This window comes from Microtus oregoni, unplaced genomic scaffold (genome assembly GCF_018167655.1).
Source record: "Microtus oregoni isolate MIOR12 unplaced genomic scaffold, Mior012 000013F_ref0000133, whole genome shotgun sequence".
NCBI lineage: Eukaryota > Metazoa > Chordata > Mammalia > Rodentia > Cricetidae > Microtus > Microtus oregoni.
In genome coordinates, this window is record NW_024543072.1 from 2,342,164 (window position 1) to 2,358,488 (window position 16,325).

A 16,325-nucleotide genomic window follows, 5' to 3' on the forward strand; every position below is an offset into this window, starting at 1 on the left:
ACTGGAGCTACAGTTGTGAGCCCCCATGTGGGTGTGGGAATTGAACCCAGGTCCTCTGGAAGAGCAGTCAGTGCTTTTAACCACTGAGCTATCGCTCCAGCCCCAAAACAGGCACTCTTAAGCCTTATCTTACTTGATCATTCATAGCCCCTTTTGCCAAAGAACTCAGGATCTAGCTGGCCAGCCCCTGCTATTCAAGGTCTTGCTGACAGCCATTAGTTTGAAAGCAGCCCAGCATCAATCCTACAGATTGAGGGTAGGCCTCCCAGGCTGACAGTAGCAGTGGTGCTGAGTTAAATGTGGGCTTACATTGAGCCCTAGAGTTCCCCAGGTACTACAAACATGGTCTTCCACCCCGGTAGTGGCCTAGAGGACCAGCTACTGGGCCAGGTCGTGGCTGAGGAACGACCTGATCTAGAAGAGGCCAAGAACCAGCTGATTGTCAGTAATGCCAAGATGCGCCAGGAGCTGAAGGACATTGAAGACCAGATACTGTACCGCCTCAGCTCCTCTGAGGGTAACCCTGTAGACGATATGGAACTTATCAAGGTGCTGGAGGCTTCCAAGATGAAGGCTGCTGAGATCCAGGTTGGAAACTGCCTTCATCAACCTGAACCCCTCCCCCCACTTGCCCCAAACCTGCTTCAACCTACATTTTTGACCTATTGCTCTTTATAGCCTCCCTGGACCTAACACCTTTCCTTTTTCCCCTCTCCCCAGGCTAAGGTCAGGATTGCAGAGCAGACAGAGAAGGACATTGATCTCACACGCATGGAGTACATACCTGTGGCTGTCCGCACCCAGATCCTCTTCTTCTGTGTGTCAGACCTGGCTAACGTGGACCCCATGTACCAGTACTCCCTGGAGTGGTTCCTCAACATCTTCCTCTCAGGCATTGCCAACTCAGAGAGGGCAGGTAGCTCTGTTACACTGGCACAACAGGCCCACTCTAAAATGGATGCAACACTTATGGGCACATTTCTGTGGTGGAGCACATATAGGAACCCTCATCTCTGTTCACTTTTATATCATATACTCATGATCCCGGAAAAGACACCACCTTCTATCCCTACCCTACTTAGAGCCCTTTTCTGGAAACACGAGCTGTCTAGGGAGATGCACAGAGTACCCTGATAGCTGCTGGGAGACTTTTGAGGCTGGGCTAGACCCTGAGATTCTCTCTCCAATTTCCCCATGCTCTGTCACCGCCTCTCCTACCCCGTAGACAACCTGAAGAAGCGTATCAGCAACATCAACCGCTACCTAACCTACAGCCTCTATAGCAATGTCTGCCGCAGCCTCTTTGAGAAGCACAAGCTCATGTTCGCCTTCCTGCTGTGTGCCCGTATTATGATGAATGAGGGCAAGATCAACCAGGTGCAGAAGCTGGCAGGTGGCTCAGGGCCTGTCTGTCTGAGGGTTACCCTATTGTGGGCGTGAGAACTCAGCATAGGTATTACAGGAAAGCCAGGAATAAAGGCATAGCACAAGTAAAGGGGACAAAGGTCTTTGGAAGCACAATTACTTGCTTAAACACAACAGGGAATTCTGGGTTATTATGGCCCAAATGATGCTCTGAACACTAGTTTTTTTGTTTTGTTTTGCTTTGTATTTCAAGACGGGGTCTCTCTGTAGCTTTGGAGCCTGTCCTGGAACTAGCTCTTGTAGACCAGGCTGACCTCGAACTCACAGAGATCCACCTGCCTCTGCCTCCCAAGTGCTGGGATTAAAGGTGCGTGCCACCATCGTCCAGCAAACACGGGCCTTCTAAGAGCCTTAAATGTGCTGCTGAGCAGAGATTGTCCCAGGGACAAACTGTTCTGAGCCTCCCACACTTGTTTAGTCAGGAGCTCTCATGGGCCTCATAGCCAAGAAAGGACAGAAGAGTAGACACTAGGAGTAACCCAGTTTCTCGGGTGAGGGGCCTAAGGACACAAAGGAGCTGGCTACAGGGTGTAGGCATCAACCTGACCTGTACTCTGCTAGGCTGAGTGGCGCTACCTCCTGTCTGGAGGCTCCATCCAGACCATGACTGAAAACCCTGCACCACACTGGCTATCGGACAGGGCCTGGAGAGACATCTTGGCACTTTCAAACCTGCCAGCTTTTACCATGTTCTCATCTGATTTCGCGAAGCACCTCCGAAAATTCCAGGCCATCTTTGACAGTGCTGAGCCTCACCGGTGAGCTGGATCCCAGACTAGGCTACCAGGGACACAAGACCCCAGGAACAGGCTTGCCCAGAGGCCTTATCTGAAATATTACCTAGTACTGCCTTGTATCCATGGGAATGTCTCCCTGTGCCTCGAGCCCTGTTCTCCTGGGAAACCCCACCTTCCGGCAAAGTTCATGGGCCAGTGGCTTCACATGGGCCTGGCTCTCAGGGAGATGTGGGCTTTGTTTCAGGGAGCTCTTGCCTGGCATCTGGAACACATACCTGGATGATTTCCAGAAACTGCTTGTTCTCCGTTGCCTGCGTGGGGACAAGGTTACTAATGCCATGCAGGACTTTGTGGCCAACCACCTGGAACCCCGTTTCATTGAGCCCCAGGCAAGTGCTGGTCTCCAGGCAGAGCTGGTATCCTGAGTCTCAAGGATATGATGGCCTTGAGGACTACCTTCCAGCCCTGTCCAGGCTAGAACTCTTGAATAGGGACGTTTCTAGGACTCAGAAGGCTCTTCTGGAACTGCTCCAGGAACCTCAGGAGTCCTTGCCCTTGCCCTGAACCCTCCTCTTATCAACCCCATGTGGTCTCAGCATATCTCCCCGTCCTTCCAGACAGCCAATCTGTCTGCGGTGTTCAAAGAGTCCAACTCCACGACCCCCCTCATCTTTGTGCTGTCACCCGGCACTGACCCGGCTGCTGACCTCTACAAATTTGCAGAAGAAATGAAGTTCTCCAAGAAGCTCTCTGCCATCTCCCTGGGCCAGGGGCAGGTAAGGGTAAGGCAGAGGAGGAGCAGGCTGGGGAAGATGAGCAGCTGTCACCTACTCAATGTTCCTGTTCTCTAGGGCCCTCGGGCAGAAGCCATGATGCGCAGCTCCATAGAGAGGGGCAAGTGGGTCTTCTTTCAGAACTGCCATTTGGCACCAAGCTGGATGCCAGCCCTGGAGCGTCTCATCGAGCACATCAATCCTGACAAGGTGCACTGTGCTGCCTGTCATTGGGTCCTTCTCAGTGAAAGGAGTAATAAACCACCCATCAACGACTGAGGCTGCTTCAATGAGACAGTCCCACAAAGCATGCAGCCCAAACCCAGATGCAAAGCATGTCTATCACGATGCAACTAGATTAATCTGGACTTCTGCTGTTGTTGGTCTTTGTTTTTCAAGACAGGACAGCCATGGCTGTCCTGAAACTCACTCTGTAGGCCAGGCTGGTCTCAAACTAAGAACCACCTGCCTCTGCCTCCCAAGTGCTGGAATTAAAAGTGTGGGCCACCCATGACTGACTATTCTGGATTATTAACTAGATTATTATTGTCCCTCCAAATTACTGAGTCTCAGGGGGTTGGTGACTTCCCTAAGGCTACCCAGCACAGAATGGTGACCCTAGAGTTTGCTAAGTCCTGTTCTTAGCCAGTTGTCCACATAGCCGTATATCCTAACCAACTCAGGGAAGGAGTAAATCAGAGCAAGAGGGTGTTTCTGGATAGGAAGGAACCTTCGCTGAGGTCTTTGTGTTTATGACGTGCTGTGACCACCAGGTACATCGGGACTTCCGCCTATGGCTCACCAGCCTGCCCAGCAACAAGTTCCCAGTGTCCATCCTGCAAAATGGCTCCAAAATGACTATTGAACCACCACGTGGTGTCAAAGCTAACCTGCTCAAGTCCTACAACAGTCTCAGTGATGACTTCCTCCACTCCTGTCGAAAGGTGATGGCTCAGGGGCTAAGAGCACTGGCAGTTCTTCCAGAGGACTTAGTTCAAGCCCAGCATCCACACCAGGCAGCTCTAGCTCCATGGGGATTTGACACCTTTGCCCTCTGTGAGCAACAGCACTCATGTGCACATACCCATATACTTATACACATAATTAAAAATAATTTTCTATTTTTTTTAAGTGAGGTACATTCTAAGCTCCCACCTACCTGTCCCACCCCTTCCTCTTATGACCCTGCCCCTTTCTGTCCTGCAGGTTGTGGAGTTCAAGTCACTGCTGCTATCTCTGTGCTTGTTCCATGGGAATGCACTTGAACGCCGTAAATTTGGGCCCCTGGGTTTCAACATCCCTTATGAGTTCACAGATGGAGATCTGCGCATCTGCATCAGCCAGCTCAAGATGTTCCTAGATGAATATGATGACATCCCCTATAAGGTAGGCAGGGGGCAGGTTGGGGACCACTGACTTGGGCACTTTTACTAAGGACGCTTACCCACCCACCACACAGGTTCTCAAGTACACTGCCGGAGAGATCAACTATGGCGGTCGTGTGACTGATGACTGGGACCGTCGCTGTGTCATGAACATCCTAGAAGATTTCTACAACCCTGCTGTGCTCTCTTCTGAGCACAGTTACAGTGCCTCCGGCATCTACCACCAGATCCCACCTACCTACGACCTCAATGTGAGTCCACAGGAGGGGGCCAGCGGGGCTCCTGGGGTCCCATGGAACCCTGACGCAAAAGGGCACAGGAGAAAGGAGGTATAGCCCTGCCTTCCAGAATACCTTTCTATCAAAATCCCACCCACAGCAGAGGCAGTCACACCTAGTGGAGACAGGCTTCTGTGGGGGTAGGCAAACCCTCCTCACTTATTCCACGTATCACTAGTGGGTGGTCATGCAGGCTATGTGTGGGGTAGAGACACTCCCTGAGGACATACTTCTAGGGTGATGGGGGAAGTATCCTGAACTGAAGTTGGGTTGGGTGAGCAAGAGGGAGCATGTCAGGTTTGAGCAGCTACAGAAACAAGTAGAGGGATGGCAATAAATGGCTGAGAGGAAAGCAAGAACCACAGTACAGCATCACACTGACCATTGCAGTTCCGGAAACAACAGGAAGGTGAACCAGGGAGGGTGACCGTGACTCCAAAGGCTGGCGAGAACACGCAAAGGCCTTCAGTTTCAGCCCTCTTGCTTCCTAGGGCTATCTCTCCTACATCAAGAGCCTTCCACTCAATGACATGCCTGAGATCTTCGGTCTGCATGACAATGCCAACATTACCTTTGCCCAGAATGAGACTTTTGCTCTATTCGGTGCCATTCTCCAGCTGCAGCCCAAATCATCCTCAGTGGGCGGCCAGAGCAGGGAGGAGGTGGGTAGTAGTGGAGGGAAAGGGTCAAGGTCTGGACAAGGCCAGACTGCCCCATCCTGCCTTCGAGGTAGCCAGTTCAGTCCTCTCATCTTTTTGTTCCCTGCAGTTAGTAGAAGATGTGGCTGAGGACATTCTGTTCCAGATCCCTGGGCCTGTTCCCTTAGAAGAGGTGATAAGCAAATACCCTGTGCTATATGAGGAGTCAATGAACACAGTGCTGGTACAAGAAGTCATTAGGTAATTTCTTGCCACACCTTAGCCAACCAGTCAAGGGCCACTGTGCTATAAGAATAACAACAGGTATTGCTATTAGCCAGCTGTCATGCTAAGTGCTAACTAAACATCTGTCTTCTAATTTGGCTGCTTATTTTCATTTTATAGATGAATAAACTAAGGCCTAAGATTGACTGTCTTAAGTAATTGACATATTTACTAAGGGCCAGAGCTGGGATTGTACCCAGAATGCCTCACCCAGTTCCGCATTTAACTTGTATTCTGTCATTGTCTATGGGCACAGATGGAAGGGCACAGAGACTGCCACAGAACCCCAGCCCACTAATACCTTGCCACTGACCCTACAGGTACAACAAGCTCCTAGTGGTGATCACGCAGACACTTAGTGACATGCTCAAGGCACTCAAGGGACTAGTGGTAATGTCCTTAGAGCTGGAGCTGATGTCCACCAGCCTGTACAACAACGCTGTGCCTGAGCTCTGGAAAACCAAGGCCTACCCATCACTCAAACCACTGGCTTCATGGATCATGGACCTGCTACAGCGCCTCAACTTTATACAGTCTTGGATCGAAAATGGCATCCCCCCTGTCTTCTGGATCAGCGGCTTCTTCTTCCCTCAAGCTTTCCTAACGGGCACACTGCAGAACTTTGCCCGAAAGTTCGTCATTTCTATTGACACTATCACCTTTGATTTCAAGGTCTGAACACAAGAGGCGGTGGTGCACTACAGTCATAATTACCTAAGTTTGAAGCAATCCTGAATAGAAGATGAAAAGACCCAGACCAAGAGCCCCAGAGATATTCAGAGGGGAAGGGCAGACAACAGGTCACAGACTAAAATAGCAGATAGGTGATAGGCAGACAGCAGCTTTCAAGAGGGAATTTGTGCCTTCTGATACAAATCCTAACCTTGCTTCAATGTGGGTGTCTGTGTGCCCACCACAGGTGTTGTCCAGGACCCCATCAGAAATTGACGAAAGGCCTCAAACAGGGTGCTATATTCATGGACTGTTCCTGGAAGGTGCTCGCTGGGACCCATTGGATTTCCAGCTGGCTGAGTCACGGCCCAAAGAGCTGTATACAGAGATGGCTGTTATCTGGCTCATGCCAGTAGCCAACCGAAAGGTTGAGACCCAGGACTTCTACCTGTGCCCCATCTACAAGACTCTGACCCGCGCTGGTAAGGCAACCCAAGCAGGCCATCCACACTACAGGTAAAAGTCTAGTCAGTTTACACGGACCCAGGATAGCTGCCTGGGAGAGCTGATGGAAGTCTGGGCCAGTGCAGAGTTCAGTAATTCCCTGCTTGCTTGCCCTCCTCCTTAGTAATCTATCATGCATCCTAGGAGTCTATGGGCCCAAGTTCCACCAGGGGCTCAGAGAAAGAAAACAGGGAATATAGTGGTGGTGGCAATTCCATCCTCAGTGCCTTAACTCTAGGGAGGCCTGAGCCCTCATCAGATCAAGTCACCAAGGATCCTGACTTTTGGGCCCTGTTCCCTTCCTATTCCCAACTCAAGTCTGTCAAACTCATTGTTCATGTTCTTCCCCCCTAACCCAGTGGTGAAAGAGTAGAACCTAACCGTCCCTCTTTCTTGCATGCTTCAGGAACATTATCAACCACAGGCCACTCAACCAACTATGTTATTGCTGTGGAGATCCCTACCAACAAGCCTCAGCGACACTGGATAAAGCGTGGTGTAGCCCTCATCTGTGCCCTGGATTACTAGACCCAGACAGAAGGGCCAGGGCCATTAAAGTGTTTCAGTAAGTCCCGTTGTGCCTTGGCTGTGTACAAGAGGCCTCATCTACAGGACCACTGTAGGGGAACAGGGATATAGCAGTCACAGCAGAGAATTGTCAGTAAGGGATGGGGGAAGGGGGCACGAGGCAGCTCTGGCCTGTTGTACCTACCCAAACACAATAAGGGATGAGACATTGAGATATGCAACCTCTCAGGTCCCAGTTCCTCTCCAATTCACCGGTTAGACCTACGGGCAGCTCTTCGTGCAGAGCCCCAGGACCTTTTCAGATTCAAAGCCATCAGATCTGGTGAGAGCCAAGCATTCTCACCTCAGCACCCTACCTTGTCCACAACCCATCTGGAACACCACCCCAAGCCTGCCATCACAAGCAGTCATTCCTGGCTATCAGCAGAGCTTCGGGGCCGCAGTCTCATTTCCCTAGCCCCGCCCACAGACCTCAGGACGGCAAGCAGAGGGCCATCTCGGCACACTTTTATTCACTCACTGACCAGTATTTACAGAACTGCAGGGCAGGACTGCAGGGCAGGGCTGCCGTACCATATCCCCCACAGTCACGATCTACAGATAAGGGCCTGCTTGGATCACCTAATCAAGCAGAACACAGAGCTGTTTGGGGCTGGAGCTTGAAACAGTGCTGAGCTTATGACCCACTGTCATCAAGCCCTATGGGAACACAGGAGTTCTAACCCATCTTGACCCTATCCCCTACCCTGAGTACCCTGCAAGAGGCCAAGGAAGCTGACACAGTAAGGAGAACTGAGTAGTGCCAGCTTCGTTCAAGCAGCCCTGTCTCTGATATCCCTAAGAGGTGGGAGACATGGTAATACTGAGGGGCTTAGGTAGAGGCTCATCTGACCCCAGAGACAGAGATTAGGAGCCCAAGGTCGGCCCATAGTCAGGGCCACAACACTAAAGGCAAAGAGCCCCAGAGCCTTGCTTTGACAGAATTAGCAAGTGTAGATGGAACCAGAACAGTCTGCATGCCACTGGGACAATTCAACACTTCTCTCTGCTATAGCTGTGGGACCCCGGTAGGCTGTGCATCCTACTAAGACACCCCATGCCCATTCCAGCTCAGCAGCCTGGTCCCTGAGTTTGGCTCTCTCTCAAGAGGAATTCACAAGGACAGGCTAGTAGCTGGGGCTAGAGCACCAGGGCCCAGGCCTTCTCAATTTCCCAGCTGGAACCCTGGTGTCATCCCCAGCAGGATGACAGCTGCTGGGAGAGAAAGCAGAGTCAGAAAGCTGGCCATGATAATATAATGGCAAGAAGGGCAGGAGCCCAAAAAAAGACATTTCCAATAGGTAAAATGTATATCCTGCTGCTCCATAGATGGTCGTGGAGGCCATAGCAACCTCCAATTCCAACTGCTGCTTCCTGCGCATCATGGGGCTGACTTGCCCTGCCAGGCCCCAGAGCACAATGCAGGACACACAGCTCATTCCCACTCCCAGGGCCTGGGCCCTCGCTGAACTATTCATTAATACTGGGAAAAGAAGAGTGGGGCAGGGAGGGCCCTGGTAAGGGCTTTGTGGCAAGAGAGGCTGCAGTTAGGGCCAGAGGTCCTCACTGGCGTTTGGCCTTGTAGGGGCGAGAGCGTTTCCGCCGGTCAGGCTTCCGCTGTTTGTGAAGCCGACCGATGCTGACCCCTTGGCGGCGCCGCACTGAGATGTTCTGTTCCACTAGGTTGGCCAGCATACCTGTGGAAAGCAGAAACTCCTAAGTAGGTGGCTGGCTTCCAGGTTCCATGTGCTTTAGTCTGATCAGCCTCAAAAGAATTCTTGCGGGGTGTGCATGGGGAGCTGAGGGACATAACACTCAGCAGGGAAGGACAATGAAGACACTATAGAAGCCCCCTCACCTTCCTGAGCCAGCATGGAAATGAAAGTACAGATAAACTCGTCATAGTTGTGGGTCCTTCGCTGGTCATCAATCTGTAGGAAAGAAAGTACATGAGGGCACCAGAGCTCCTCAGAGCAACTGTCCTTGGGAGAAGACAGAAGGACAGGCAGCAGAGGTATCACTCACCTTGAACTTCTTCCTTTTCTCTACTTCTTCCTTGAGACAAGCCTCATAGTTTGCAATCTCAGCTTCCACACACTTTAGTAGTGCTAGCAGCTCCTGTCAGAACCCAACATTGTACCTTAAGGGTCTGACTGGCACCAAAGCTCCATTACCAAAAAGCAACTAGAAGCAAGGGTGTACAGCCATAGTCCAAGGGGCTATTGAGGCCACCCAACCCAAAAAGGCTATCAGGCACCTGGCTGGCCACCAACTTTCACAACAAAATTCTAATCAAGAACCCAATAACAGCTGGGCACGGTGGCTCACACCTTTAATCACAGCAGGCAGATCTTTGTGAGTTCAAGGCCAGCTTGGTCTACAAAGCAAGTTTGAGGACAACAAAAGCTCCTACATAAGAGAAATACCATCTCGAAAAAAAGGACCCAGTACCTAGGCAGTGCGGCCTCTACTATGAAAAGAAAGCTGAGACTCACCTTAGGTGAGTACTTCTCTCCACTCAAGGGCTCACTGGGCCTGTTCAGCACAGACTTGTCTCTGCTATCTGTGGCTTCTACCATCTCCTTCTCCTCTAGGCTGCTGGACCCCTGGTTGCCTTGGCTTGATCTGGTAGAAGGTAAGGAACCCTTCCCACCCTCTGGGAGAGGACATAAAAAGATGCATCAGAGTACATGATACTTTAGTAGTCACCTGGCCACCTCCCCCCTTCTCGGGTACACCTAGTGGTCAGTGAGGCACCCAAGGCCCACCTGTGAGTGCCAAGGGACTCAGTACACCATCTTCAGCAAGGTGCAACAGGCCTGTGCTAATGACAGGACCCAGGTCACGGACAGCACGGTTGTAGCGTATGCAGTCAACACGCAGAAGGCTGTCATCCTCTCCAAAGAGCACCTTGGAGATGTGAGAGGTGACAGGGCTAGAGGGCCGTGTGGGGTTAGCCGAGCGGATAGGCGAGCGCAAGGGGGAGTTGAAAGCACTGCCAATCTCAGAGGCTGTGTCCGTGCTCTCATTGCTAGGAGTGGGTGAAGGCTGCGAGTGTGTGGGCACAGCCACAGCTGGACTCCCAGCCCCACTGCTAGTCTTGATGGACAGAGGAATTGAAAGGTCTTTCTGAGACTCCTGAAGCTTCTCAGTTAAGACATTGATGGTGTTGGGCTGCAGCACTGACAGTTGCCCATCTGAAGAATTGCTCAACGATCCTGGCTTCCCTGTCCCCTTCCGCTTGTATCTGTGGGGTCCAATAAGAGGTAAAAAGAGGGAATGGACCAAGTGACCACACCCAGCAGTGTCCAGAATGGCTCAAATATATTCTCTTCTCCCCAAACCAATCTGGAAGCTCCTACACTTGGTCCAAGCAATCTGACCCAGCAATGGCACCCTAAGTGCCACAGTACAGACAGGCCTCAAAGGACTTCCTCTATTCTAGCTAGCTCACTTCTAATCTTCTAATGCTATCCTACTTAACAGACCATCTCTCCAACCTCTTCTGCTACCCCAAGTCTTTGAGGTCCAGCTAAACGATCACTTCAACAAGACATGTCTTGATATATGGTAAGAAACTTACCTCCCCGCTAAACCCACCGCAAGTTCCTGAAGACTTGGGGTTTTGCCCTTCAGGCTAGCCTCCTAGCCTCCTCCAAGGTCTTGCATTCTCTAAGTGCCTAGTGTTCTCTGTGGAAATGCCTTCTCAGATACAGGGTGGAATACACAGAACAGGACCCAAGGCACCCAAAGCGTTTTGGAGCTGGGACTGACCTGATGGCAGAGCTGGTGTTCTGCACCTCATCCTCATCATCCTCATAGTCATCCTCATCATCAGAGTACTGTTGGGGTGGTCGGACCGGACCGCGGCTGCGGCCCACACCGGCCGCCAGGTCTTCCTCCTCCTAGGGCAGACAAGCACAGTATCGAGGAAGGCTACTCACCTAAACTGGGCATTGCAGCTAGGGAAGAAGGTAACTTGGCTCTCAGCTGTGCAAAGTACTTCTAAAAGAAACAGGATGCCCTGCCATATGCTTTTGTTACCAGGAGAAACCATCCCATATAGACCCAAGGACTAAGCACCTAATGTACAACTCACAAAATGGATTTAAAGCCAAAGGAGCTCTCTTGGCCACCTTAAGGCCATGCTATTGTGCTATGGTGGGGACTATGAGTGTCAGAGAACAGTCATCAAGGCCCAAGCAGAGTCAAAGAATAATTACCAGGGACCCAACACTGTTGCCTCTCATAAGAAAACTTGCCAAGGTGCTTTCATCTTACCTGCATAGGCGATTTGGCATAATTGTGATTGTCTAGAAAGGCTGGCAGTCGCTGAACAATAGGGGCAGGGTTTGGGGGAACCCCATTGAGACTCCCTGGAGGCTTCACCACCAGCTTAGATTTGCTGGGAGGACTGTGGGTCGGAACTTGTGGGCATGAACCAGCCACCTCCTCTGCACCATCTGAGACATGGCAGAGTAGACAGGACATTCAGGTGGATCCTTAAGAGAACTTTACAGCAGTCTCCCCAGTCTAGTGAGTTGTTTCCCCAGTGAAGGCGGCTAACAGGACAGGCCACTAAGCTCTAAGTCATGGTTCCACAATGAGATAGAGAAAAAACAAGGCAACAAGAAAGGCAGCCTTTAGAGAAAATACTGGGGGGGTGAGGGAGGAGGATAGGGGCAATATGGAGGGGCAGGGGTCTAAGGTCATGACAGTCCCTTACTCTACAGGTGTCCTTTAAGAAAAACTCACTCTACTCTCCCTCAGTGTTGTGAGAGGGAATTTCAGACCTGCTGAAGCCCCTACACCACTGCCCAAGTAATTTCTTAAAGTGCTTGGGCCTCCCATGTCAAGCTATCCAAATGGCTGAGGCCCCAAGTCCCTCAAGTACCTGTGTGAGTGCACTCAGAAGCCGCTGGGGCCCTGCCTGCCTCCAGCCTGAGGGGGGACTTGCTGCTTGCTGGCTTGGTCTCCTCGGGCAGTTGTGACTCTTGAGATTTGTGGGTTTGAATCAGCTCCGGCTGTGTTACTCTAATCAGCTTAAAACACAACTCAAAGCTTAGAGGAGAAGGGGTAGAGCCAGGTTTCCATCTCAGACAGCTAAGGGCTCTGACCCTACTCATTTATTTGCTAGAAGATAAAAAGGTCAAACCACACTTCTTTTTAGAAGCTTCCCCCCCTAAGTTTTGCCACCCCTGCAAAGGAAAGAAATGGTCAGTTAACCCTGAATCTACAAGACACCATGATCTGGGAATTAGAGACAGACACTACAGTGTTGGAGAGACAGGGAGCGGAGTGTATGGCTGGCATGGCGAGGTAGGAGACCCACTCACCTGCTGCAGGGCCTCCAGGACTGTTTGTCGGTTCACCTTCAATACATGTAACCTGGCCTCATACTTGATCCTGCGGTCAGGTACCACAGCCATCAGGTTGAAGCGGATGTCATGGTATGGTTCCCTGTAGTCACAGTGAAAGCTATCAGAGCAGTCTCTACCCCAGCCATGCCGACAGACTAAGGCAAGTATCTTGTAGTTGAAGGTACAGGCTTTAATCCTATAGGCAGGCAGCAGCCAGTCACGTACTCAGAAACCTGAGATGTACCTTCCATGAACTATGTGAGGGGCCTGTCAGGAAGTGAATTAGCACACTTGTGCCACCCAGCCACAAGGCTTGCCCTTCCTCTAGCCCAGCCCAGAGCAGGCCACAGGCAGCCTAGGTAGGAAGACAAGGGATTGGAAACCCAAGACCCAAGCCTGATCTTGCCAGATACACCACATAGCCTTACAATTTACAGAGCATCTGGCACCTCTCTTTCCCTCCTAAAGGAGACACAGTTCCAGAAGGGCACAACAGGGCAAACTGAGGGTCTTTACCCTGCAGTAGCGAGGCCAATTCGTTCCATGATGACCCGCCGGGCTTTATCAGTCCACTCCTCATCCTCTCCCCAGGGCCCTAGGAGAGAACAAGATGAGGAATCAGCAGGTAGGCAATCCTGAGATGGTGTGACCAGGGATAACAAGGAAAACAGATTACTGTGGTTGAGCCAGGTACAAGCTGGTCATGTAACTTGGAGCAAGATTAATTCTTGGTCAGTTAGATGTCTTTGGTACCCACCCAGTTCATACTACTGAGTCTCAAGAACCTAAGGGCCCTGAAACCCAGATAACCAAAAGGAAGCATGACAAATCAAGCAAGCCACTTCCTCAGGATGCCTACCGTGATCAATAGGGTAGACTTTCAACCCATCCAACTCAAAGAGCCGCCCTGTGATAGGCACGTAGCTGACGAAATGGAAAGCCTCCATGGTCCGCACTGCACTGAGGCCATTCTGCTTCTCGGGAAGATGACGTGGTTCTGGCCTGGAAAAGGACAAAGTAAGAGACATCCTCCGCTGCCCCTCCCCCATATCAGCAACCACAGCTCTCACCTACCTGGCATGGCTATTATGTGCCTTGGCCAGCTCAGGAGCATTTCCAATTGCATATCCTTTACTCTAAGAAGAAAATAAGACTACATGCGAACAGATTCTTAAGTGAGCCTCTGGGTGAGGGCAGTGTTCCAGAGAGAAGGCTTAGAGGCATTCCAGGAATCTCAAGCAGCACAGGTAACTTTCCTAAAGAGCTAGTGGTGGCAGATGAGCGCAGGGGACCTCCCAAAGGGAGGGGCCATACTGGCTTTGCACAGTAATCAGTGACTACTGGGGAGCAACACAGCCTGCTACAAAAAGTTACAGGAGAAAAAGTCCTGACGTGGGTGACTTGAGTTTCTCCTTCTCTATTATCATCTCCTTCTTAACAGCAAAGTCTAAAACCAACCACCTTCCACAAAACTTATGAGTCAATTAACAAATAGATGTTAATCATCATTTGAAAAAGAAATGGCCGAACAGTACCAAATCTCATGTAGTAGCATTGCCCAAGGCTCTGTTTGTGAGCCGTGATTTAAGGCACTACAGCATACCTCTGGGCTGAAGCCTTTGGTGAAATCCTTCATTCGACTCAGGGTGGGCCCCAGATCCACACTGCTGCAGTTCAGGAGCACGCTCAGCAAGGCATGAGTGGCGCAAGAGTTGGGAATCAACTGTAAATCAAAAATAGTCACTCATATACCCTCACACTCTTTACCGTAAGCTCCCCAGCCCACATTCACCGAGAAGACTACAAAAAGATGCAGCAACCCTCATCCGTTTCCTTTGTCTCGCTCAGACTTTCCTCAGACAACACCAACCAACTAAGTACCAAGTATCTAGGGACGCAGAGAATATCCTGAGATACCATCTACTCTAAGGTATTCCCTTCAATGAAAAAGAGCTAGTTCTGGTTTGCCATGGGGGTTCCACAACTACTCCTGGTACCAGTCTAGCTCTTCTTCCTGCTTCCCCCACTGTCACTTTCCACGCAAAACCAATTAACAACCAAAAACAAAAACCAGCATCCTGCCCTTTGAACTAGCTCAGAACTCAGCAGACCTGGTGGGCAAAGAACATGTTATTGACAATATCGTCATCAATCACAGATGTCTCATCCACGAATGTAGAAACCTTGCGGCGGGACCTGCGTTCTTCGATCCATTTGAACAGGAAGATAAATCCATATACAGGCCTAGAGAAGGAAGAGGCAGGTGGCAGTCAGCATCCCCTTCTTTCTCTCCCTAAGTCTGCACTGGGGGTGGGGGGCTAGTGCTCTGAGTCCCTCACTCTTATCAAGACTGAATCCAACACGAGCCTGAGACGTCACACCCAGAAGCCTCTCCCAGGCAGTCAAGTGTGAGCTTCATGCTCTGAAAGCCCACTCAGTCACATTATGAAGTCTGGGCAAGAGAAGGAAATCTGGAACCGGTGGTCCAGGGTGCACCAAGGTGGAAACTCTAATGAGGAGTCCGCACCAGCTCTCATTTGTGGACCTTAGCCTCAAGCCCCAAAACCGGGGAAGCGTATGGACTTCTGAACCAGTCCCTTCACTTCTAGGAAGTAAAAGCGGACTTCTCGGATCATTCCTGTCAGCAAGCTCCTCTATTCTACAGATCACCAAAACCAGAACCCGAGTTTAGGTCTCTGAAAAGGGCCGTATCACACCAACCAATCAATGCAGGACAACTTCGTTTAGTTTGGAGACATAGTCTCACTATGTAGCTTAGGCTGGCCTCAAACTCAAGACCTCTGACTGCCTCTGCCTTCCGAGACCTGGGATTAAATGGGCACAGCACCACTCCTGGTCAGGACAAATTCTGTGTGCACAGCACACGTGGTCATGTAATTAACGGACTGTACACTTACAAAAAAAAAAAAAAGGCGCTGTGCAGCCAGAGGCTTCTAGCTGCAACACCAGACAAGGCAGCCGAACTGTACCCCAAGAGTGGTTAGGGTTAAAAGGTGGGTTACTACTTCCTGGGGGGAAGCGCTGAGGGAAGACTGGGAATTAAACACAAAAACAAAAGTCCAAGGAGGACACCCACAAAGAGGGAAGTTTTCTTATGCGACATTTTATACTACTACTGCCTCCCTTGAAGGGGTACTATTCCACTGCCCTCTCCCAGCCCCCCGGAGGTAAGGGCCCAGCCACTCACCCCTGGCATTTACTCTGAAGATCATAGATCTCCTCCACTTGCACCCCTTTGACACCTATGATCAGGAAAGAAGAAGTCGGCAAGGCAGCCCCAGGCTCTGCAGGGAGAACTCAGGGGGCACCCACACACACACGCCCCCTAACAGCCAGGTCCCAATGGTCAGAGGCTGCTCTTACCGAAATCTTCCACCAGGAGGGTGAAGAGGCCTGGGTGGGACAAGAGGAGGAGGGATTGTCAGGCAGGAGCGTCCGGGGCCCATCCGGCCTCCCCAGCCCCCGGCCCGCCGGGGCCCCTCCGTACCCGGGTCACTCTCCAGCTCCAGCCAGCCCTTATTCATCTTCCCGCGGAGCGGCCCCTCAGCGCCATGTCCAGGCCCTGCCAACCCCACGCCGCTCCCAGTGGGAGCGCCCACTGCACTCGGGGCTCCTCAGCCCCACACAGACAACGGGCCGCGTCGCGTCACTGGCCCGCGCAGGGAATACGACGTCATCAC

The 16,325-nt window shown here is 51.3% G+C and overlaps 2 protein-coding genes across 2 annotated transcripts in view; one reads left to right on the plus strand and one right to left on the minus strand.

The window, feature by feature from the left end:
* Positions 1-7,254, plus strand: part of Dnah1 (dynein axonemal heavy chain 1) — a 63,238-nt gene extending 55,984 nt beyond the window's left edge. The window contains exons 63-77 of the mRNA XM_041662738.1: positions 363-588; positions 721-916; positions 1,226-1,377; positions 1,987-2,183; positions 2,407-2,551; positions 2,780-2,938; positions 3,014-3,145; positions 3,709-3,879; positions 4,142-4,321; positions 4,395-4,571; positions 5,090-5,260; positions 5,367-5,497; positions 5,842-6,193; positions 6,441-6,675; positions 7,104-7,254. Coding sequence (XP_041518672.1) covers positions 363-588; positions 721-916; positions 1,226-1,377; positions 1,987-2,183; positions 2,407-2,551; positions 2,780-2,938; positions 3,014-3,145; positions 3,709-3,879; positions 4,142-4,321; positions 4,395-4,571; positions 5,090-5,260; positions 5,367-5,497; positions 5,842-6,193; positions 6,441-6,675; positions 7,104-7,225 — 2,746 coding nt within the window. The 3' untranslated portion in view covers positions 7,226-7,254. The remainder of the gene's footprint in view (positions 1-362; positions 589-720; positions 917-1,225; positions 1,378-1,986; positions 2,184-2,406; positions 2,552-2,779; positions 2,939-3,013; positions 3,146-3,708; positions 3,880-4,141; positions 4,322-4,394; positions 4,572-5,089; positions 5,261-5,366; positions 5,498-5,841; positions 6,194-6,440; positions 6,676-7,103) is intronic.
* A 462-nt stretch (positions 7,255-7,716) lies between these two features.
* Positions 7,717-16,295, minus strand: Bap1 (BRCA1 associated protein 1). Its single transcript, XM_041662574.1, has 17 exons — positions 16,133-16,295; positions 16,009-16,038; positions 15,833-15,887; positions 14,736-14,868; positions 14,228-14,347; positions 13,699-13,760; positions 13,484-13,626; positions 13,141-13,219; positions 12,601-12,724; positions 12,159-12,306; positions 11,546-11,727; positions 11,039-11,169; positions 10,033-10,511; positions 9,760-9,920; positions 9,290-9,382; positions 9,123-9,195; positions 7,717-8,961 (listed from the first exon to the last, which is right to left on the minus strand). The coding sequence occupies exons 1-17, from the start codon at positions 16,167-16,169 to the stop codon at positions 8,828-8,830; spliced, it is 2,184 nt and encodes a 727-aa protein (XP_041518508.1). The 5' UTR covers positions 16,170-16,295; the 3' UTR covers positions 7,717-8,827.
* Positions 16,296-16,325: the final 30 nt, after the last annotated feature.

Coding starts and splice junctions, on each gene's coding strand:
- Bap1 (XM_041662574.1), bottom strand. CDS start 16,169: ATGAATAAGGGCTGGCTGGAGCTGGAGAGTGACCCGG. Junction 12,725..13,140: donor ATTGGCCTCGCTACTGCAGG/GTAAAGACCCTC, acceptor CTGTGACTACAG/GGAACCATACCATGACATCC. Junction 12,307..12,600: donor TCCTGGAGGCCCTGCAGCAG/GTGAGTGGGTCT, acceptor TTGTGTTTTAAG/CTGATTAGAGTAACACAGCC.